The following is a 24677-nucleotide window of genomic DNA, read 5'->3' on the forward strand; positions in this document are numbered from 1 at the left end:
ACTTGTAGAAGCGAGAGTACTGATAATAAAGCATCTACCATCGTGTTGCTGTGTGTGGGTGTCTTCTATCTTACAGTGCACAAGCAAATGTAATTCTCCCTGATCATGTAGTTAAGCAGTAATTGCTGTCTCTCTTCTTCGTATTTCTAACTACAAGTGGAAGAGCAGTTCTCCACTAAGGTAGGCAGTATACAAAACCACATTTCTGACACAAGGCATCGTCTGTACCTATGGACAACTGCATTTTATATTAAAAGAAAAAAAATCCTACCTCTGCTAGTTCTGTGGCTGTGTTATCACACAGATTGAAGTCAAAGGACTCTGCTGTTGCTTTGACAAATTTTCTGTAGTCTCTGTGATAATGATTTGGGCTATCATCTGACATCCCCTAGTTTCAGCTATCCTGCTGTGCTGTGCTTTAACATCTCCTTTACTTACACTACAGGCTCTATGTAAATGTGATGCTCCCATCTGTTTAAAAGTTTTTTTTCTCTCATTTCTGATCTGAACTAGTGGTTTATGCTTTAGGCTTTACAGTTACATAGTATATCATCTGATTTATTTTTTTTTTCTGTGTTACAATCTATTCATTATTTTCTTCTTCATTTTCATTGTAATCCTTAGGAAGAAAGTTACTAAGATGTTGGAGATCATAAGTGGGTTGCAAGTTTGGGATGCTCTTTGGGGTCTGAGGAAAGTTTTGACTGGTTTGTCCATGTCTAACTCCTAGTGGTTGCTGAAATAATACAAATTCTCATGGATTCAGTTAGTGCCGTGCTCAGTGCTTTGTTTTGGCTATTTAAACTTAACCTTAGAAGGCTTCCTTTTAACAGCTTTGGTATTCAGGAGGATACAACCCACAGAGAGTTGGTACTCTGTTAGAGTTGCTATATGACTGTTACAGACAAATGAGAAATTCTTTGTCTGTGTCTCACTGGTGGAATCTTTATATACCATTTTGGAAATGTTGCAGTGATTTCTTCACCAAGCTTATCCTGTTGCCTAATTTAGTTGCTTACAACTAGTTGAAGATCTTGAATGTTTACCACTAGTGCCAGAAACGACTTTTGTTTTTTTCAATAGTTTTTGGCGCACACTGGTAAAAAGCATGTCTCTGTATTTGGAACAAGATGGATTTAACCAGGAAAGTTGATTATGACTTGTGAGACTAAGATGGATTTAACCAGGAAAGTTGATTATGACTTGTAAGACTAATCCTAGATCTCTGGATTTTAATGGCATTTGTGTACCTGGTATCTGATAACTAACTACAACTTTTAAAGTATGAATTGCTCATGTCAATGATGACGTTTCTCTGTGTGTGTTTCTTCCCTAAATCTTCAAGAAACTCTAAAAACATGTTCTAATGCAAGTAGCAAAAATGTGGATAGCTGCCTCTTTGCGATTCATCTGCCTGTCTTGTGTTATGTTCAGGGTGGCCTTTCTGGGAAACGTTTTAGCATGTAAAATAATCTCCTAACTTAAACAATGAAAGCAACGATAATGATCCATATTTCTAATTTACATGGTATGTTGCAGCAGTGCCATCAGTAAAATGATTTGTTTTGCTAGTGTGGTTTCCCCTCCCCCTTTTTTCTTTTCTTTTTTTTTTTTCTTTTTCCTTTCAGTGTTTAAATGTCCTGTACAAAACTTGGGGCAGGAACTCTTAAAACAAGTCAGTTTGCTTATCTTGGATTAAGTGAATATGATGTGAATGCCTGTGCTAACAATTTTAAGAATGTTATTCTTCTGAATACACGAGCAGATTTGCATTGGACTAGTGACTCGTTGATATGCCTCTTCATTCAGTTGTCTAGAACTAGAGTTAAATGAGCTCTAAATCCTAAGAAGTCAAACCCGTCGTCTCTTAGGTCTGTCCATATGAAATGTTCTATATGCTCTTGGCTATTGAAAGCTATGGTGGCTAACTGCCAGGGTCACCCTGCAATGAAAGACAATCAATTTGAGCACAATATATGTTTTTATGACTTATTTTTCCATATTGCCTTGCGTTTGGCTTTCTTCCCTTTTGCTTTTTCTCTACCAAGTATTATTTCAGGTTTTAAGGTTGATACCTAAGTGGTGTAGCAGGATTAATTTAAAACCAGACTGATACTTTACCTCTGTCAGTACTTTTAAGAACTCTGGAGTACTAGGAGATTCTCCAGGAGAGCTGCTGCCACATGATAAAGACATCAAGGAAAGTTCTCCTGCTCCTTTTCATCAAGTGTGGGCTGAAATCTGGGGCTTGCTCTGTGTTGTTTAATGTATCCTGCCTGTATGCAGGAAGTGGGCCCAAAGACACTATTCAAGGCACTTCAGATGCTGAGGAGCCTTGCATTTGACATCTGTAATAATTTCCACATTCGTCAATACTCAGAGGTATAATTAAGAGTTCAAGTGTTATGGAAGAGAGGTAACCTTTTCAGTAGCCTTTTGATGATAGAGCTTATTTAAAGTGCTAGGTGGAGAACCTAAATTAATACTAATAATCTTAGGGAGACAGAAAGTTGGAGTATGTCTTCTCAGATTTTGACAATTACTTTTCACCTGAAAATTCCCCGTTAGAGGTAATAGGTAGACTAGTGATGTATATCATGTCGGTGGATAAGGAGTTAATATTTTTTTATGGTTCACTGTTAGGTCTGCAGACAGCCTAATGTAGTCTGAGGTTGCTCTGCAGTCTTCCTCTTTTCAGTTCCCTGTCCTTGTACCTGAATAGCAATTGTGTAGGTGCTGGGTGAACCGCACCAGTGAGCTGATAAACCGAAGAAGTCAAGGGTTTTCCCCCGCCCCCCTCTCCCCCTAACCATCTCAGTGCACAATTTAACAGAAAGTTGTTTGATGAGAAACAACAGTGAGTGGCTTTGGCATCAGGAGGGGGTGAATTTGAATCTAGGGCTTTATGTTTGATCATCTCATTATGGGGTGAGCCATGGTGTGCTGATGTAATAGCTGGATTTTGAAGGGCTTTGGTAAAGATGACAAAACATACTAGCAGGAAAAGGCATGTGTGCTAAGATTATTTCTAATTACAGAGTGAGATTTCAAAATCTGTTTCTTTAAACTGAAAACTCCTTTACTGATCACCTGTTCATGTTCAGCTGGCCCTTTCTGAGTCTCTTTGAAACGTCTAAAAGGTGTTCCTGTGCTAATTCTTCTGTTGAATTCTTCATTGTAGAGAGCTTGAGCAGTGAAGTTCTGATTTACTCCAAGCGATTCTTTGCCGGTGAAGATGACAAACTGGTAATCTGTGTGATAGCCTGCAGCAATCTTTTTCATAACTGCATCCTACGGACTAGCTTTTTGCATGGAAGAATTTTGAGCTGTGCTTTGAAGTGGAAATCTTAACACAATTATGTATCTGTAAACACACTGGAAATGAAGTATGCAGATAAGCATAAGCTGTGTTTGGACAGACTGTGGTATGTGTGGTTCAGCTTTGTTAGAACTTTTTAAATGAAGCAAATTTTAGTCTCTCCTCCTGATGTAGCTGCACAATTACCATGCATGCACTTACCCAGTGTAACAAATGCTACCAAGTTTGAAGACTTGATAAAATATTTAATAGCTGAGTAGCGGTTTTCTTGTTTTACATTTTAATTTCCTGATGTTGTGCTTAAATGATAATTGACAGTTAATTACTAATGTAACATATTTCACTTTCTTGCTTTTTACACTTTGTTTTGTAATATTAAAGAAAGCTTAGATAGCTGTGTGTCACTGTAACTACTCTTTCCATAGTAACAGGAGGACACAGCCACCTCTTGTAGCAAGGAAGTTGTGACAGGAACACAATTACAAGAATATATAATAAGAGTATTTAAGACACCTAGAAACTCTTTTTATGATATCACCTCTATGAACTAGCACCTAATTAAAATGACTTAGTATCAGACTTCAAACTTTGATAAGCTTTAGGTATTAGATAAAGAATTTCTGAAAGTTATGTTTCCTGTGAGCAGCAATGCATGAATAGCAGAGCTGTAGGTACTTACTTGGCAACTAAAGTTTTATTTGCTTCTACTTGAAACTCCTTCAAACCATGAGAAAAAAAAATGAAAACTGAAGCTACATCTGATTTCTTTCCTTTGTGACTTAATTGGGACAAATTGATGTGACCCACATTACAGGATAGGAAAATGGAACAAGGGAACGATACCTTAAAATTAATGCCAGCATGCTATATGCAGGGATGAGGGGTTTTTCAATGTTATGTAATAGAAACTTTTTTTAAAAGTCACCACTGGCAGAATTTGCATGTCCTGGGGTTAAATATTCCTTGTACTTCCTCTCCACGTTTACCTTTCCTGAACTCTGCCCTGGCCTAAATACAGTCAAATATTTAATTAACCTAGTAATTATGTAGGCCTATCGGCTACATTAAGTCATTCAAATACAACATAGGTAGATTGTATAATTTTAAAACCTTTTATTTCCAAATGTGTGGGAGAGAGCTTGTTAAAATAGCTATTAAAGATCTTTGTCATCTGGACAGTTAAAATCAGAAATAATTTTGTCTCCTCATCAGTGTTAGAGCTGATGTGGATATGTGGATCCTTTGACAGAAGACAAATGAAAATATCTTTATGAGCTTGCAGTGTTAACCTTGAATTTCTTGGCTTGATGCTTAATATGTCAAAGTTAGAATTTTAGGGCTGGTTTGAAAGATAGGAGAGAGTAAAAAGGGGACAGAAAGTATGCTTGAGTCAAGTATGTTTAGAAGTAGTAAGTTCTATTTTCAATTTTGGACATTAATTCTATTTTGTGCTTGTATACACGTAAAAACAAAACTTGGAAAAATTACTAAATTGTTTGTGAAAAAATAACAATACAGGAAGGTTTACTTCTCTGTACAAAGTATGTAGATGAGATAAATAGAAAGTGCCCAATATCTGTGTTCCGTATAGGACTTCTATTTTTTTTCTGAAGTACTAACCATCTAAGCCTGTTATTGTATTCTCTTTTTAAGAAAAGGTTTGTTGTTTATTTTAAAAATAAAACCCCCAAAACAATTTGACTAGCATGTGATGGATGCCAACACATACTGCTTTAAACATGTTCCTGTTGATAGTATTCATTATAAAACTCTTCCACTTGGTAAGCATTGTCATGATTTGTCATTTAAGCTGTGTGCACATCTGTGTAGTGTTGTCCCTTGTGTTAATTCCTAACTGAAGAACTAAGTAAAAAAAAGGAAAAAAAAAAAAGTTGCTCTGAATAACAAAAAGAAAATCCTGAGCATGTCTCAGACAAAACTTGACAAGCTTTTGAAAATTATCGTCTTACTAGCACCTTTAGAAAAGAAGTGGGTGCAGATTCAGGATATTCTCATGTTAACATGTATCACTGTATTAATTTTTGCCTCCTTTGATTTCAGCAGTTATGTGTAGATAAACATAAATCCAGAAGAGAGTTAGCAGCAGCAGCTCTTAGGGTGGCAAACAGCTGGTCTCTCCAAAACGCATTGAAAAGAGCAGAGCTAAGCACTCTGTTGTGCTGTATTTAGATAAAGTGCCTTTGATAAGTCTTTATCTGTGCAGCCTCCTAGGACAGAATTTCTCATAAAGTTTCTTTTTGTCTTTAATTTGACTGCTTTTCTCTTAAAACTTTTTTTAAAATAAATATCAATTAAGCTAGTTGTTACTATATTTTATGGATAAATTTACTGTTTGTTTTTTTTTTTTTTTGTGGTGTGTGTACATCAGAAGAATCATTTCACTGGAGAACTACTTTAATTTGTTCACTATTTAGTCAGAATAAATGTAACTACATAGAAGTAATAATTAAAAACCCCCACAAACCCTGGGAATGATGCTAGACATCAGTCAGCCAAACAAATCTTGTTTTGTGTTGGATTTTTTTCTGAGGAGCAGAACCACAGAATAATTTGGGTTGGAAGGGACCTCAAAGATCATCCAATTCCAACCCCCTGCCATGTGATACTGAGAATAATTCTCAATTAATAAGAAACCAGCTTAGCTTGTAACTAAAAAACCTTTTCTAAATATTTGTGGTACTTCCTGCAAGCCAGAAAGATATCTGTAGGCTTAAAAGTACTTTGAATTGTAACAGCTGATATTCAGAAGTGATCTGACTTTAAAAAAAATTCTCTTTGTATACTGAATAGATAAAAGGAAAAATATCAATGTGTATCTAATTTACCTGAACCCTATTTTCAGTTAATAGGATTGCAGATCTGATTCTATGTAGAACAGGACAGTAAGAGTGGTTTCTTACTTCTACACTCTGCTACTTTAAACTCATTATGATTCCTTGTAAACAGTCCCTCCCCAGCTTTCCTGAGGCCATCCTTAGGTACCAGAAGGCTTCAATAATGTCTCCCTGGAGCCTTCTCTTCAGGCTGAACAAGCCCATTTCTCTCAGCCTGTCTGCACAGAAGAGGTGCTCCAGGCCTCGGATCACCTTTGTGGCCTTCTCTGGACTGCCTCCAACAGGTCCAAATCATACTAAGGTCCTTCTATTTCCATACATGTGGAATAAGGCAAAGTTCCTCAAACACTAGAGGAAAAAAATCTACGAAGTGGCAGCAGGAGGTCTAAAATTGCCTGTAACTTATTATTTCAAATTTAAGTTCTGTCTCAGTTTGCTTTGAACTTACAGCTCTTCCTTTTCCATCCATTCCCGTGTTCCTAAATAGTAAGTTTCTGATTTATATTAAAGTCCTTTGATAACATGCAGAGGTATCTTTGTAACTATGTAGACTGGTTTCTATAAAGTGCATTGCATAGATCTAGTTTTTAATGAGAATAATCATAAGAAGCCTCCTTTTTTGCCCCTAATTTCCATTAAGGTTCCAGTGCTGAAGAAGATACCTGAGATAAGGACAAATCAATTCAGTATCACAAAGTATTTATATTGAAAGCTATTAAAAGTAATCCTTTACCACAAAATTTAGATATTATCTCTGAAGACCCTGCTGCCATGATTTTTGTTAAACAAACATTTCTGAGTATGGTTATTTGTGAAAACTTAAGGTTAGAATATTTTATAGGTGATACCAAAATCTCCAAAGTAAACAGAGAAAACAATAGCCCTGTTTCCCTTACAAAATAAAATAGAGTTTGTAAAAGCACATCAAAAGCCCAGATTTACCCGTTAAAAGTGTATTATTCCTCCCTTGGTACCCTGTATCTTGAAAATCTGTTTTACCTCAGGATAGTACTTGTAATCGTTACGGTGTGTGGGCTTCTCAGAGTGGAAAAGTTCAACACAGATGCCTGTGGAGTCTATATTTTAAAATACGTATCACACAGACTGTACATTTACGTGCACACATAGATATAATGTCTCTCAGTAGTGAAAGGGAGGAAAAAATAGCTTGTATTTTAATAAATGTGTCTCTGCTCACTGCAGGGGGGTTGGACTTGATGACCTTTAAATGTTCCTTCCAACCCAATGCATTCTATGATTCTGTGACAGAGAGGGACGTTTACATCATTCTCTGTTAATAGATACTTTACTCAAAATACTGCTTACTGATCCCACCCAAAAAAAACCCCTTTGTGTAAAAATGGTTTAATAAAATGAACAGCAGTTTTATTATAGAAAATGGCTTGCAACAGTTGTTCTATCACGAATCGTATTGGAAAAGATAATTTGTCAAAAATGTCAAGTGTTAGTAGGCCATGCTCGTGTAAGCAAGGTAATTTTCTGTCTTTGCTTTGCTACTAGTTCATATCTCTCGGTGGCAGGATCATTTTGTGTTAATTTATCATAGTTCTTTGTACTTCTCTCCCATATCTGTGTATTTATCTTTGCTTTCAGAATGAGCTTGTTCTAAAATCTTGCTGTGACTGATAATTTTTACTTCTGAAATGCTGTTTTTAGATACTTTCTGAGGTTAGTGTTTTGGTTTTCTTATTACTGTGTCTTCTAATTTCTAGTAACTGCCTGCGGGTGTGCGCCTTTCTCTTCATGCAGTGGTACATAAGTGCTTCCGTATTACTTCCTAATGCTCCTTTGTGGGAAATATTACATTACAAAAGCTTAGATTGATGCTTTGAAACCTGCCTTTATTTTTGTGTTCATAATTGACTTTTTTTTTCCTCCCCTCTAACCGTCTTTGCTTGCACTTAACAGTGGAATTCCACAACAGTGGAATTAATGCTGCCAGTCTTGATTGTCGATTACTTTCCTAAAATTAACTAAAATACCATGGAGTGCATAGTTGTAGCAAAACTACCTTGAAAATAACTTTTCCGTTTGAAACAATTATACAAGCGAGGTGAAGAGTAATTTTTTTTAGCATTAGTGAAGCAATCTGAGTTGCTTCAAAAAGGAACCAACAACCTTGAAGTCACAGCATTTGAACACAGTAGAATGAGACCCCACAAGAAGTCTGCACTGTTGACTTAGCTATTCCAATCATGAATTGTATTGTAAATAAATATATATTCAATTTAACCTTTGTCTTTCACAAAGCTAACTAAAAATATGCTGTTTGATATATTCAACTATAGCATTCAGATACACGTGTAAGCTATATTTGTCAAGGTGTGTTTAATGCATGTTGTACATGGGCTTTATGATCAGTTTTGTGGCCCTTTAGTTCACCATCCTTTTGGCCCATCTTCCTTTTGATAAGTCTGAAGAATTCCTCTGTTTTAGCCATAGCCTCCCCTTTCTGGAAGATGTTTGGCATTTTTTTTAATACATTTTGTTGAAGTCAGCTGATTTTTAAAAGGATACAAGATAAGACTGTGGGTAGAACCATAGAATGTGTTAGGTTGGGAGGGACCTTTACAGGTCATGTAGTCCAACCCCCCCCGAAAGGTGTGCTTCAACTGCTTATGGGCATTCAGCCAGGTAAGATCTAATGTGGAGCAATACCCCCCAAAATATGTATAATGTGGACTTCAGGGTCTCAGCATTAGCTGTATGCTCAATGAATTCACTCATAGTAAGATCTAGTATCTGCACATGCAGGTGCAGCCTAAGTGAAGTCACAATAAATTGCTTAATTTAATGCCTTTGTTGAAATTTTCCTCCTATCTTGCTCTAAATTGATTGTCCATCACGTAAGTTGCTGAAGTGTACTAGTCAGGAGATCTTTCTTAAAGCACCTGTTTGGTTTGATGTATCCGCGTGGCCTTAAAAGTAGTTAAAACATTGTCGTGGTTTTACCCCGGCTGAGAGCAGAGATCCATGCAGCTGCCTGCTCCTTAAAGGAAAAGAGCAGGGGGAGAAGGGGGGGGGGGGGGGGGGGGGTGAGGCAAGGGAAGGAAAAAGGAAGGGGCAAATAACAACCCCCAAACCAAGAAACCAAAAGCCCGTGGGTTGGGATAAGGATAGTTTACTAAGATAACAGAAAGATAAAATATAACAATGCTAACAGGAGTTTAGAGAAAAAAATATATGATACTGTTGCTACCCAATGCAGTTTCTCACTGAACCCACAACTCAGGCTGTGCCACCCAGAGCCGTCCCGGAACCCGACCATTCCCCAAAAACCGTGCGTCCTGGAGCCGCCCTGTTATACTGAGCAGTATATAATTGGCATGGAATACTCTCTTTGGCCAGTTTGGGTCACCTGTCCTGGCTCCGCCCCTCCTTTCTCATAAATAGAGAAATATGAAGAGCTGAGAAAGTCCTTGACTGCCTGACATCAGGGTGTTATCAGCACTGCATCCATTTTAACTCTCAAACACAGCATTCCATCCGCTGCTGCAAAAGAAGTTAACTCCATCCTGACCAAAACCAGGTCAAATATACAGTAATTATAGAGCCAACCACTTGTAATTCCTTCATATCTATTGGAAAAGTCTCAAACTCAGTTGGGTGTTATTTCTCACTTTTTTCCTCCCTTGAGCAGGAATTGTGTTTGGGAATTATTTGTCGGACGTTAGAACCACGGGAGGTTGTGTGTTGTTCTTCAAGGCAGCTGTAATATTCTACTGTTCACTTAATTTACCTGATGGCTATGCTATTTCAAGAAGCCTGGGGAAAGGAGGATGGAGCGCTGGACCATAAAGTTCTTGTTAGGATTGTTGTTAATGATACATGAGTTTGTTTCTGTCTTCTCCCACCTAAAAGGAAATGGCTTTTGTTTGAAATGCAGTGGGAATAGTTTGCTAAAATGAAAGATGTAAATAACTAGTGCATTAGTGGGGTGTTTTCATCCTTTTTCTGGTCCCTAAGAAGAGACTACGTTGCTCATTAATCATTTAGGTTAGCTTTAAATCATACAGGTAGCATGCATGTTGTCAGAATTTAAAGGAGGGGTGAGTGAGACTAGTTTGTGTTAAGTCTTTTCTGGAAAGGAAGGGCAGCAAAGCAAAGCTAACTACTTCTAACAAACATGCAATATGAATTTTGCCTGGTGTACCTTGATGGCATGTGGTGTGTTGCACTCTACAGAAACCAGGTGCGCTTCGGCAAACCTGTCAGTAACCCTCCTTTGGGTCTGCTAGGAGCACATGGGCAGCATGACAGGGGAGCAGCTCGGGTCTGAAAATGCTTTGGAAGGGCTGTGTGGGGTTGATTTCAAGTAACTCTTTTAGAAGCCTTGAAACTGCGATTTAGAAATTAGTTGTGTTTTATTCTTAAAATAGCTGGGAAGTTTCACATGAGCAGTCTCTACAGGATACTCGGGAAGCCTAGTAGAGGGGTGCCAACATGGGGAAAGTTTCTTGGGTGAGGGCCAACTTAACAAATGCCAGCAGGCAAGCTTTGTGTCCAGACTTGTGTTTCAGCTGGTGGATTTTACGTCCTTAACGCTAAGGCACTGAGACATAGATTGCAGCAAAAATACTTCAGTGCCAGGGGCTTGGTTTCATTTGCTGCCGTGTTTGATGTTGGAGCACAGAGGGGAGGGGAAAGGATCAACTACCCAGGATGCTTTGTTAGGAGGAGTAAGTGAATTTGATTGTCGTCAGAACCAGATTGCCATATGAGTTCTGAAAAGCGTTTGGCTCCTGAGGATAAATGCTCTAAAAATAGATTTGGAGGAGAGGTTTCTCTTGGGTCCGGTTTCGGGTTCCAGCTGAGCTGGCTTTAGGGAACTTGTTTGCTCCTGTTGCAAGACTACAGCGAGGATAAATCGTTTCTTATCCTGCCTTCAACGTTCATTTTTGGAGCTATCAACACATCTGCTCGCTCTCTGGAAATCAAGCACTAATGTTATGGCTGACGACACAGGTACAATCCTAACCTTGTGAACAAAGGGGAAGTGCGTAGTTGCAAATACCAGCTATGCCTGATTTTGTGAATAGCGGCGTAAACTGGCTTACTGTGGCATGTTGCTTGCTGTTTCCTAGTCTGTTTGCTGTTGAAGCCTGTGTTACAGGCTGTCTCTGTTCTCTGATGAAATGCTCTCTGGAGTTGAGGTATTTCATGAGTTTATGGCAGGTGGTTAATTTTAACTTGGTTTTTGTTGAGTAGAGCATACATTAACACGAGGCATTATTTTGTCTTTAAATACCTGATTTTAAAGTTATTTTTGGAGCATGAGAAATTACTAAATGTCTGGAACGTAAGCTGAAGTAAAAGGAAAAAGGATTTTATATGTTTTTATCTAGGTGTGACTATTAATGTAGGATGAGTGAGGTATACAGCTTTTAAAGGTTTACCGTTGAGTAATAGAGCATACTTTAAAGACTTTCTGATGTCTGCATGAAGACATCTGGTAGTGTAAGCACAGGCTTACCAGATATGGCAAGTGACCTACTTCTGACATGGCTGGCAGCATGTGCAGGGAAAGGGCTTGAATTGAGAATTAACTGTCTGGAATGAGCCCTGAGCCAGCATCAGTCCTTGCAATGTTTTGTTCTGACCCTGCATGTAGGGTTATTTTATGTTACGTAACTTCCATTTATATTCAGGCATTGCCTGGTCAAGCTGCCGTGGTTGAATCCTTATGAGAATTTTTTGAGGGTTTTGAAAATGATTTGCCTATAAGATAGGAAAACACAGCATAAAAAAAAAAGTATGCTTTTGACTGTTGTGAAATGTATTGTTATAGCAGAATCTGTTTTTTGAGGGATTTGTATGGAACAGTCCTTTAGACTGGAAAAAAATCAACAGCTATACTTGATTACTTAAATAAGTTGCCATTGACTGCAGTGGAACGCAGGAGTGACCAGGTTCTGCTGTTACATAATGTAATTGTTTATTTCTGAACATGAACTTTTCCAGCTCAAGAGTACATTAAATAATTTTCATGTATGTTTCTGAATCTACTGGCACACGCTGCTTGTCTTTGCCTTTGTTTTCAGGCTACTGATACATTTTTTCCCAGAAGAGAGATGTTATGATGGGTTGTGTGTATGGACTTTGCATGTATGTAATCAGGGTACTGTGCAGCAGCAGGGGATACACACGTACCTGATGTGAGGCTGCCTATACCAAGGCAACTTTGTGTTTAATATAGAAAAGAAACTGAATAGTTGGTGTTAGATTTTTGTACAGAGTAGTCCTAGATTTTTTTTTCCTTCCCCAATAAAATGCCAGGCTGAGTAAGAGCTGGCACGAGTCAGTTGTCTGGTTTTTGGCTTGTTTTTTTTAATTGGACTGAACGTGGTAGATAGCATGATGAATGTAATAGAAGTTTAGTTTGTTACAGTTGTGAACCTGATGGCAAGCAGGCTATCAAAGTATTTCTATGAAATACCTGTTACAGAAATAAGTCAGTCATATTGATATTCAGCTGTTGAGAGTATTCTTTGTCTCTGTGATCAGTGTTGATAAATACAGAAAATGTTATTTGCAATTAGTATGATAAAGTTAACTCTCTCATATTATTATAATATTAATGATAAAGCTCCTTGAGAATATAAAGATATGTAAGAAATATCTTTACTTCAATGACTAGGACTGAATGTGGCTGAACAGGCAAAGGGAATAAGAGGGAACCAAGTGGAATAGGCTGGTAGACATGTTACTATGGCCAAGTGCCAGCCTTGCACTGGTAGTATCAGGAGACAAAAGAGCAGGCGGGGAGCTCTGAAGAAATGCAATGGGCATCTTTTTGGATGCATATGTATTCACTACGTATGTCCATTTGTCCCTAAACTGTTCCTAAAGCAATGGACCAAGAAACTTACATCTTATCCAGTGGTGATGCCCATTTGAAACCCCATACCTATATGCTAGATCGAGGTCTTTCTTTTCGCAGTGATTTGTTTATAATTACTCTATTTTTCTATATACACTTGCTTTCCATATGTGTGGTTAGAAACAAAGCTGTGATTTGCATTCTCTCTGTCATCCTTTCACGTGCGTGTTTCACGGGTCTGGAAGGCGAAGGTATTCAACATGTAGCAAATCACTGCTTGACTCTAAGCAACAGGGAAGATATTTTTAGTTGGTAGTGTCTGAACTTGGATACCCTTGATACGGTTTAGATTTTAGAGCTTTCTTAGGCTATTGGAATTTTCATGTTTATTCTGTGAGCTAATTCAGGTTGTTTTGAAACTTGCTTCGGAAGAAATGCTCTTCTTCCAAACTATTCCTGCTGATGGCATGATGGCATTGCCCTCTGGTGGCAGTTGGAGAAGCGTTAGCACAAATGCGAAGCATCTCAGAAATGTTAAGCTCTGTATAAATACACGCTAAAGGAGAGGAAGGGGGGGATTTCCAACTAAGTTTTTGAGACTAATTCCGTGTGAGTTTTTTGGTGCTTTGTTGGTTATAGGGCTGTTACTTAGATAATCGTTGCGCTTCCCACTGTAACTCACAGTGATATGAAAAGCAAGTAACAGTGGTGAAGTCTGAAAAAGGAAACAAATAAACAAAACCCAACCCCCCAAAAAAGTGTTACTCTAATGTCCTGTATTTTGTGTAGTCATAAGAAATGAGACATGTAATTATATCCTTAAACACAATTTTCTAAGCCTTAAGCAAATCCATTTTTCCTACTTGTTTGCCTTATTTTAACAGAGACTAAGCATGGAGGAAACAGGAATGGCAAGAAAGAAGGCCTCTCTGGAAGCTCATTTTTCACCTGGTTTATGGTTATTGCTTTGCTGGGAGTTTGGACATCAGTAGCGGTTGTCTGGTTTGAACTGGTAGATTATGAAGAAGTTCTAGGTAAGAATTTTAGATCTTAAGACGCTTCTAATTATTATGATATTCATTAAATGGAGGCCACTTTACATTTCTAGATAGCCGATTTGATTCCTGCAGTGTTTGTAAATGACCTACATGGTAAAAATAGGGAATGTAGTTCAAAAAGTACTGATGATGAACTCTATTATGTTAAAATGGGATTCTCATAAGACTGCTGAAGGTTATTAACCTACTGCATTTATTGAAGAATTGAAGAAATCTCCAAGGACAGGTGTGGATCTCTATGTAACAGGTATACTATAGTTCATTTGAAATGTCAGCTAAATATGCATTGTTTTGATTTAAGCCCACAGAAACTTGCAGCAGTGGCTGAAAATGGGCAACTAACTTATCACTCGGACTCTGTTACCTAGAGAGTTGGGACAACTGATCAGTTATCCTCGCATCAATGAGCTGTTGAATGACCTCACTTTTAAGCTTGTAACAGTGATAATTGTATCTCAGTATGACAGTGTTAAGATAGTATTCTTAGTATAATATCTAAAGGTGAAAATTAATGTCTCAAATTTCAAGATGTGTGTCCATAGGTAGAGCTATTGTCCCTGGTGGTGTAAGATTCAACATGAAGTTTTAGAGCTATCAGTTTACAAGCTTTACAAAACTGTTAGTACATGCTTTTTCTAATCTGGACTGATTTTCAGAGAAACTTCTAGTTTGGAACTTAATTGCGTCTAGTGATGCAAATAATGGTTTCTATATTTTTACCATGCATGCAGCCAAAGCAAAGGATTTCCGTTATAACTTGTCAGAGGTCCTACAAGGTAGGATATTAGAGAAGTAAGCTTGTTTTACAGTTCTTTGGCTAAAAATTTTGGTTTAGTTATGTTTTTTATTTCTTAGATTATTATTATTCTTCTACAATGAAGAATAAAACTCAGTCATATCTCATCTGTTTAATTCTTCATGGTTTTGAAGATGATAGATTTTTTTCTTATTTCTTGAGAATTACATTTATTCCATCAGTGTGTTGTGTTTATCCATTAAACTGATAAAGATCCATTGCTTCTGTACAATGGCGATGGCCTTATTTTTGTCCATTCTAGACCCAAGTCTGAACTTTTTCTTCCACAAAACTGTTCTCTAAGTTCTATGTTCAATTTATTTTGATGGAGTTCTCCATTTAGAGAATGATTGCTGTAATAATAAATGGGCAAACTGTAAGGACTTAGAGTTCTTCTGCAAACACTGTATAGACTTTCAATCCTATTAAGTTATGTCTGAATTTTAACAAAACTAATTAGATAACTTGGTGATCCCAGGACACTTGTAATCCCAGATACCAAGATTCTAAGCTAAAAATTCTCTTTGAATAAAAACTGGGTTCTCCTTTTGAACGTACTATGGACTATTAGAGCTGCAGTTTCAAATTAAAAGTGAGAGGTCAGATGCATTAGTCACCTATAAAAGGATTAACAATTTTTTTTGTCTGCAGTCAACGTTATACATTGTTGATAAAAATTTATTAATGTTTTCTCCCTTGTCCAGTAGATAGGTTGCTTATCTTCTATTAATTTAGCATTCAGAATTACATACCTATCTCTTCTGATAATTTAGAATGGCAGGAAGCATATACTCAGAAAACAAATTTGATTATTTGATTCTTCTTTTATTATTTCTTTCCCTCAAACATGTTTAATATTCCTTGTGAAGTAAAATTTTATTCTCAGCAAAGGATGTTCATGTAAAGTGCATTTACCTAATTACAGATTTGTTTTGAATTTGAGAGCACCAAAATACGTTTGGAAAAAAAGACTAACACCTCTTTAGTCAAAGTCTAGAAAATGCAATATTTAATATTTTCTGGGAAATTTAAAATGTGGTTAATAGGAATGTGGCTAAATAATTTAAAAAAAAAAAACAAAGATGATAGCCTTGACAGTCAACCACTGCACATTGAAAACACGGTGCGGGAAACAAAATGCTGATGCCTTAATTTTCTCCTCTTCCTGTGTTTCTAGGCAAGCTTGGGATATACGATGCTGATGGAGATGGAGATTTTGATGTTGAAGATGCTAAAGTATTGCTAGGCAAGTAGAAACACAAGTGGAATAATCTCATTTGTAATATTCATGTTTGGGTTTTGTTTAACTTCAAAACAGTATTTCTGGTTTTGCCTAATTGGAGAACTTAATTGTGGTGGGGTTTTTTCTTAATGCACTTTGTAGGATTGTTTGTGTAACTCCTTGTAGCAGGCTGTGCTCTTTTTCTCCTAATGTAGCAGTATAAGTGGAAAGCATTTAATTACTTACAGTGTGATTTTTGAAGTTAGGTGGCTGGCTGATGATGCTGTATCAATTATTGAAAGATAGTTATTATTAATAAATTTAATCAGTTGCAGGGCTTAAGATGCTTCAAGAGTTAAAGCACTGCTTGTGTTAACAGATCAAGCCAGATCCATTTTAAAACTACTTCCAACAGGCCTTCATGCTTCTTAGGAGACTGTTCATGTAGAGTATTTTTGTGCTGTCTTTCCTCTATTCTGACTTCTCCACGAGTCTGTTTGTTTTCTTTGCCCTTCAGAAATCCTACGTGACATGAATTTTTCTTCTTTGACATTGAAACACTTGTTCTAGGCTTCTGTTCCTTGTAGTTTGGGCAAATGTCTTTCTGCCCAATATGGGTATTCAAAGAGAAATTTTGGTCACTCAATACACTTTTCAATATTGCCCTTCTACCTACATCTTCTTGCAGTTAAAGTACTACGATCTTCAGCTTCACAGTCAAGCATTGGGTAGATACTCCTTGCATACCTGTTGTTAGAAAGTTTACTTTAATTGATTTGTTCAAATGTAAACCTGTTCTGAGCACACAAACCCTAGCAAGTTAAATAAACAAAACAACAAAAAACCCCACCAGCCCGATAAATAATAGCTTGAGCAGAAGGTAAAGTGGAATGTCTCAAACTAGGCAAAGTTATCAATAGTATATCAATAGTTTATTAGGAAACTTGCTATTTGAAACTCATTGACACATAAACTACAAATTAGTTTCCTAACTTAATTTTTACCCCCTTATATTAGCTAAAATAAGCAAGTCTTTTGGGGGAGCTCATTCATTTAATCCCTTCGTGGTTAAAAAACACCCATGCAATCAAAATCACCGAGACAGTTTGCAGTGGTGTGAATGTGAGAGGTACTCCAAAGAGTCTTCAGATTCTCAGAGCTCCAAATTGGGTGTTTGTTATAGTAAGATAATGTGTTGTGTAGTTATAATCCTAATATTTCTTCGTCTGTTATGTAGTGTGTAGAAAGTGGATGCCAATCTCTTGTGGGTCTCATTAGTTGGATGCAGATCGCCAAGGTGATAGCCGGAAACATGCTGCTGCTTTGTTACATCTCTGGCTTTATGCAACTTGATATAGCTGGGAATTCTGCCAGTACATGACAGTGTTTCTATTATAAGCTTGTCTTATCATACATTTAAACCTTATACTTCAAATGTGACATTAAAAGGTCATGGATCAAAAGTTATTTTTATTATTTTTGAATGTTTTTCTTAGAAGTATCATTTCATCTCATTGAAAAATATTTTCTGCAGTACAAAGGAAATGGTGAATTTTGATGTTACATGACCTGATAAAAATTATTAATATATTTTCCTTAATAACTAGTGTATAATATTATTAACTTAATTTCCCAGTAAATTATTGTGCTTCTTTGTATTTAAGCTTAACATGAACACCATTATGCAGACGAAAACTATTTAATTGAGGCAGAAATTGGATGACTAGATTTTTGTCTTGAGGAATTTGTCTTCCCAGAGTTAGGTCTTTCCAGTAAAGAAAAACATACAGTAAGCCTATATGGAAGTGCACAGTGGTAACGTTCTAAATATAGAATGCATAGCTGGTTTTTAATATTATTTGTGAGGATTTTGTTAGTACGTGTGTTGTTTGAAGACTTGTTTTTCTCTGGGTCAGGCTGCCATAACAGCAGGTGTTTTCTCTGCTAATTTTATATTGACTTAAAAAGGAGATACTTCTGTTTGATGTTTAATGCTAGAAAATGATATCCTTGTTCTCTTTAATGTTCTTAAGTTATTACTAAACTTCTGCATTCTGATCTTGTGGCATATACAGTAGTTGAATACTGTTCACTTCCATAATCTTTAGTTTTCACTAAAAATTTAAAGAATTGATTTGTGTATTAATGACAATTTTGTTTTTAAGTTTCTTTAATTTTGAGAAATGCATTTACCAGTTTATATTTCAAAGAATTATTTAAGTAGCTGATGGCTTAGTAGCTTTCTCTACTACTTGGGCAAACCTAAATAGAATTATTAAAGTTTATTAAAACAATTAAAATTTTATTCTTATAAGTATAAAGTATGATAGGATTTGATATTTTTATTTTTTGAAATCAAAGGAGGGTTGATGATTATATTTTCTTGAGGTATTACTGTAACTTTAAAAATGGTGTGCAAGAAGAGGAGGGAGAAAATCCAGCCAGCCAAGCAACCCCAAATACAGTTAGTTTTGTATCCATTTATAAAAAAGTTATCCAGGATGGAAATGCAAACTTGTTGAAGCTGGTCTACAGTTACCTTGCAGATTCTTTATTTTATCACAGGTATTTGTGAGGTTCTGTTTACTGAATTCCTCTCTGTCGTGGGAAGGGAGGTGGCTTAATTTGCTCCTTTGAGGGCTGCTGTTACCACTAATTCTTTTCCCCCCTTTTTGTCCACTTCTCTCTGATTGTCCTTTGAAGGAAGGTATTCCTGTCAGGAGTGTTGCACCTCTGTACTTGGTCTAACTCAGTACAGAGAAATGGTGACTTCAGCAGTATTACAAAAAATTAATGTACAGGGAGTGCCAACCAATGTCTGTTGTAGTAGAATCTTTGGAGCTGAGCAGGTTTTTTTTTTTTTTATTTTGTATATACTTCAGTCCTTTTTAACGAGCAACAATATCCTGAGAAATTCTACTTGAGTGGCTTTAGTATTTAATATTGTTTTGGACTGCAGCTACAATTTATTGTTGTGCATTTAACTCAGAGTAGTCCAGCTATGCAGAGAATGGGAGGTGAAGCCTGGTGTCCCAGCAAACACTGTGTAGTACACAGTAGAATTCAGGCTTCTGTAAACCAACATATTCTTTTCCTCCTAGTTCACTTATAGTAGAAAAAATGCTTGCGAGCAGCTGTACAAAGGTTGCACATTCAGAAAGACTGTGGTGAGGTAGTGGAAGTTAAAATAATGCTGCTGTATGGTTCACACTCTAACCTGTTTTCCCCACATTCTGCTGTAGCACCTTCAAATATTAAAAGCTTGCATATGCTAATTCTTCTAGATGTTTGATGGAGAAGAATGTTTTTGTCTTGTTGAATGTAGGCAGGCCCTCTGCCCCGATGGTTGTGGTAGCACTGTGGTATTTTAAGTCCCTCAATCACTGTTTAATGCTTCGGCTTCTCTTGAAATAGAGTAGCTATTTTCTGTGAGTCACCATTTTCAGTCACTTCGTACCATGCATATGTGTGCTCATCAGCGCTTAAGTTTTACTTTGAAAAGCAGTTCTTCCAGATTATATTGATGTATGAAGACCAAAAATAATTTGAGTATTAATTAGGTTTTTTTCATTTTAACTCTAAGAAAGAAAGAAAAAAAAAAAAGGCGATGCATATATGAAATAACATTTTATTTTCTGTAACTCAGGCTGAAGTGTCTCTGTTCTTTTTACTCTTAGATTCAAAAGCTTGGGTAGTTATGTAGAGAATTGAAAAGAAAGAGTTTGGAGCTTGTTTGGTGGCTTTTATGGTAAAGACTATAAGATTTATTCTTCCAGTTTCTATAGTTGCCTTTGGTGTCTTAATCTTTTCAAAGAAAATACACTGTGGTGCTCTGTGTTATATTTTAGAGATAATAGCCCAAGAGTCTAGTTCCTTATTTTAGTGCAATCTCTATGGTTCTTGACGTGCTTGCAGAAATGCTATCTAAAGCTTTAGTTCTTTTCTGAGAGGTGGGGGTTTTTGGGGTTTTTAATGCTAGATTCTGGCACAATAGAATGGTAAAATATTTATAAATCTGTGTTCGTAAGTTAGTGTGTTGTTTGTTTTGGGGCTTTTTTTCTTTTTCAAATTTGTATTTAGATTCAGATTTCCATTGTTAAATTTAGGTTTTATTCTTCAATAAATATACTTTACATCTTGCTTAGTCCAAATTTTGAATTAGAATGATGACTAACTACCATGCATAAAGTTAAGTCTATAAAATTTAATTTTTATAGAACTAAGCCATGGAAGAAGTTGGAGAGGGATATTTATAATACCTTGATTGCCTCCTGGATTCAATCTGTCATTTTTAAACCTTTGGGCTATCCAGTGAAAAATTAAGAGAATGGCTGGTCACTCCAGTAGAGGTTCTGGACATCCAGGTACAAGGATGTGGAACATCACGGACTTGGGATTTTCCTCAGAATTATCATTGATACTTTCACTATGTGCTGTAAGAAATATGTGTTGAAGTGTGTTAAATGTCTCTGCCATGAACTCCTCTGCCTTGAATGTTTCATTAACCTGCACCTAATGTTGCTTTGTACTCTGCATGTGCAACATGTTCATGTATTTTTTTGTCTCAGCAACCTGTCTTCACCCTTAGCCCACTTTTCTGCTTCTCTTTCCAACACAAAGAAAGGGTTTTTTCTGGTTAGAAGTGGGGGAAATTCTTCCCTCTTTTGCTTTAAAGCTTGCAAATAACTGATGATTGTTACTGCTTGGTCATTCTGTTGTACTTTTCCCAGAATGGAAAAGTTGAAATGTTATTTAGTAATAAAGGTATAAAATCAGTGGATTTTAGTTAAAAGAGGAGGTGGGGAAAGCATTAATCATGGCTTATTTGTATTTTACAAATATCCAACAGATCAGTGGGCCCTGCAGTCCAAGATAGCAACTTCTGGTATCACAGAATTTAGAAGTGATCATGAGCTATTTGCTGCTCTGGCCTTATCTACTTTAGCTGGCCTTAACCTGCTTTAGATTTTTTAACAATACAAACACCCATTGTATTGGGTCTAAATACCCCCAGGTTTGGAATTAATTCCTGAGGATCAAGGATAAAATTTATAATACATGTCCCAGAAAAAAGAATATGGAGAAACATGCTAAAAACACCAACCAAACAACAAAACACACACACAGAGCAATTAGTCCTCACTTCTAAGCAAAATCAAAACTCTGCATGGTAGAATCAATGTTACATCTAACAGTTTGTCTGTGACAAATTTGCTTTAATGCTGTTTCCTTTAAATGTTATTCTCAGCTACCAGTGACAGGCTCTCAAATTTGAACCTGATGGCTTAAAAAAATATTAAATTGGTGGACTACTGTTAAGAAACTATCTGAAGACTAAAGTCATAGCAAGAAATATGCATTGTCTTGGGTTTAGGAGTAGGAAGAAGGGAAAGCAAAGCTTCCACCTTTTTTAAAAGGTGCTGGCATAATATTGTGCATGTTTACTGTCCAAATTATAGTCTGTACTTTGAAAGAGTCAACTTTTCTAACATCTTTCTACTTCCTAATTAGCTTTCCTGTAAAGACTGCTGCCTGTGATGTGTCTTTCACAGATCCTCCTTTTACAGTTTCCTCTTTCCACCTAACTGCTCTTTATTTTTTTTTCCTTCCCCTCTCTCTCTCTCTTTCCTCTATTCTTGTGTAGGCCTGACCAAAGATGGCAGTAATGAAAATATTGATTCCCTTGAGGAAGTCCTTAATATTTTAGCAGAGGAAAGCTCTGATTGGTTTTATGGCTTTCTCTCATTTCTCTATGATGTATTGACTCCTTTTGAAATACTAGAAGAAGAAGAGAGCGAAGCTGCAGATGATGTTGATGGTACGTCACAGAATGAAGGGGTTCAGGGAAAAAAGACTTGTGTTATTTTGGATTTACAGAACCAGTGACTGAGAGACTAAGTTGATTGGCTTTCGAAAATGTCCATGAAGTCATCAGTCTTATAACAGGAATTATGGCATTGAGGGGAAACTCCCACGTGGACGCTGTAGAGATGAACTAAAGTCAGCCACGCGCTGTAGTTTCACTAGTCGAAAGCCTTTCAGTGACTTTTGCATTTCTTGTGCCAGGATGACAAATACTCTGCAGTTGTGTAAATATGTAGAATAAAGCATGTCTCTGCTGCTGTGTAGTTGGTTTCTGTATGTGCTTCAGTTTGTGCATTCTCTGCACAAAGCTTACAAAGCTGAGTGTAATAACCTCTAATGTTAACACTGTAGCGTTTGTCTTTCTAGCAAACATTAACTGGAGAGTTTTGTAACCGCTTTGATTGTAAAGTATTCTAGCATGACTGCATTATGTAAATACATATTTATATGTTAATCCCTAATATAGACATGACAATGATAATTCTCTTGTGAAATATAATTTTAATAAATAATTTATTTTGTGATTCACTGATTGCTCAGACAGATTCTTTCTACCTGTTCAAATAGAAGCACTTTCATTTGAAGTGCTTGGAATTCTTACAGAAATATTTCTTTCTAAGTTAGCTAACATCTGTTGTATTCAGAAGGTATGATGTCATTGTATGGTTTATTCCCACTGATTTCTCTGTTTTGAAACTGAGTTTTCAGTCTTTTTTTTTTTTTAAATACAGCAGTCACACCACAAGGGCTGTGCTGAATTTGTCTGTGGTTTGTTTTTTTACAGTGGGCCTTTTATGAAAGTGGGAAGTTGTGATTATGTATTTCTAATGTAATACTGCATATATTAAAGACTAATGGGAAATTAGAATTTAACGTCTTCTATTCCTTGCTAAATTCAAGAACTTAAATGCATTTTTTCAAATTTTAATCCTTTTTCCTTGAAACTGTTTTGTTGTTCCAAAAATATTTTTCACATACGTGAATTCTTTCTGCTATCATAAAGTTTTTGGCATAGAAAGGGGAGTTTATAATTGTGTTCTGCTGCTTGCACCAGGTACTATAAGCTGAAACTGAGCTGTCATTTTGATATATGAATACTGCACTCAGATTCTTATTACAATAACATAAAATTGTTTATTGCTATGTCTGCTATACTGAAGTTTGTATCAGTTTCTCATATAAAGTCTATACTCAGGTTTTACCAGTCGTGGATGCAGGCTGAAATTGTACCATTCTTAAATTACATTCCTTTTCACTTGCTTTGGCACAGCTGTTTGAAAGCCATTTACCATGCCTGTTTCAAAAAAGCCTTTCATTAAACCATCCAACTCAGTGTTCTACTGAATCTTTACAAAATAATAAAAAAGTGTTAGTGTTAAGCAAGTGAAGTGGTCTAAAAGAAGAAAGGTTTCCATGTTACTGCAATACAAGATTTACAAATTAAACAGAACCACAATGTTAGTCACATTTTCTTCCAAAAATTTGAGGATTAGGAAATAAGAAAGTTAATAACATGTAAATTTAATGGTGTTGAGGATAAGATATAAATGCTAGTAGGTCTGTGGAATATTACTGAGAAGTTCCTTAGTGATTGGAAGAAACTTGCAGAGTATCTGAAATGTAGGAAATAAAACAAGCTTTGTTTGATTTGGATTTTTTCCCTCTTTTAATCTTAAAAGCAGATTTGAATTAGAAATAAGAATATCGCTATTGTGGGGTAATATGTCTCAGTATGCTTTAGAAAAATTGTCACGGAACATCGAATTCTTTCAGTAATGGAATTAGATAGCCAAAACAAGGGGGAAAACATCCACTATGAGACTTCTTTATCGTGAAGTGTATACCAAACAGTTATAATGCGCATAGATAATATGATGAAGTTTCAGGTAAAATAGACATAAATTGATTGCAGCTTTCTCGTGGTTCAGGCAGGCATTGGTTATATCAGCTGCAGGGAATGGTTCCAATCAGTAAGCAGTAAGTAAGTTTAACTTGGGCTGGTAGTAGGAAATGCAGGCCAAGAAAGTTCTGGCTTGATATTATGGAAGTTCATTGTTGATTTTAAGTGTGTGGAAATCCACTCAAAAACAGTTATAATGGGAATAGCAAATTTGTAGGAGGAGAAAAAGGGGATGGACAGTGTAAACCTAGGAGAAATATTATCAGTAAATATTTCTAGAGCATTTAGTTTCCTGAATATAACTGTGGAGTTTTTTTCCAGAAGTGTTTGCTCTTGCCCAATATTCCTGTTAACAATTAAACCCTCACCAGTGGTGAGCAGAGCTGTTGAAGCCCTCCTCAAGTTTGAGATAGAATTTGATTTTAATGACTTGCTTAAATTGTGGTGATTGCAAGCAGGACTTGGCTAGTAAGGGCAGAAAGATGATTTAGATGACTCTTCAGTTATATAAGCATATTAATCTTAAAAAAAGAAAAAAAAAAACAAACCCACCACCAAAAACCCCAAACCAAACAACCCACCACCAAAAAACCCCAAAACATTTGCACAGCAAAAAAGTTAAGCTGAGTATGGTATGCATATAAGCAAGGGACACTGAACTGTCTCATCTCTTGCTTCTGAGTACACACAAAGTGTTTGAAATTAGTTGAGGAAACTAAAAACTTTTGTTTTATTTGTGTTTACTCTCAATTATATAAAATACAGTCAGGATATTAATGTTTTGAAAGAATTCCAGGAAACTTATCAAGTTATTTTGAACT

At 36.4% G+C, this 24677-nt stretch overlaps 1 protein-coding gene across 1 annotated transcript in view; it reads left to right on the forward strand.

Moving 5' to 3' along the window:
* Nucleotides 1–24677, forward strand: part of ASPH (aspartate beta-hydroxylase) — a gene marked incomplete at its 5' end in the record, with an annotated part of 107711 nt that overhangs the window by 2932 nt on the left and 80102 nt on the right. The window contains 2 exons of the mRNA XM_084260603.1: nt 13900–14049; nt 16047–16115. Of these exons, the coding sequence (XP_084116729.1) occupies nt 13900–14049; nt 16047–16115 (219 nt within the window). The remainder of the gene's footprint in view (nt 1–13899; nt 14050–16046; nt 16116–24677) is intronic.

Source organism: Gallinula chloropus (genome assembly GCF_964237585.1).
Source record: "Gallinula chloropus genome assembly, chromosome: 2".
In the NCBI taxonomy this organism is placed as follows: Eukaryota; Metazoa; Chordata; class Aves; order Gruiformes; family Rallidae; genus Gallinula; species Gallinula chloropus.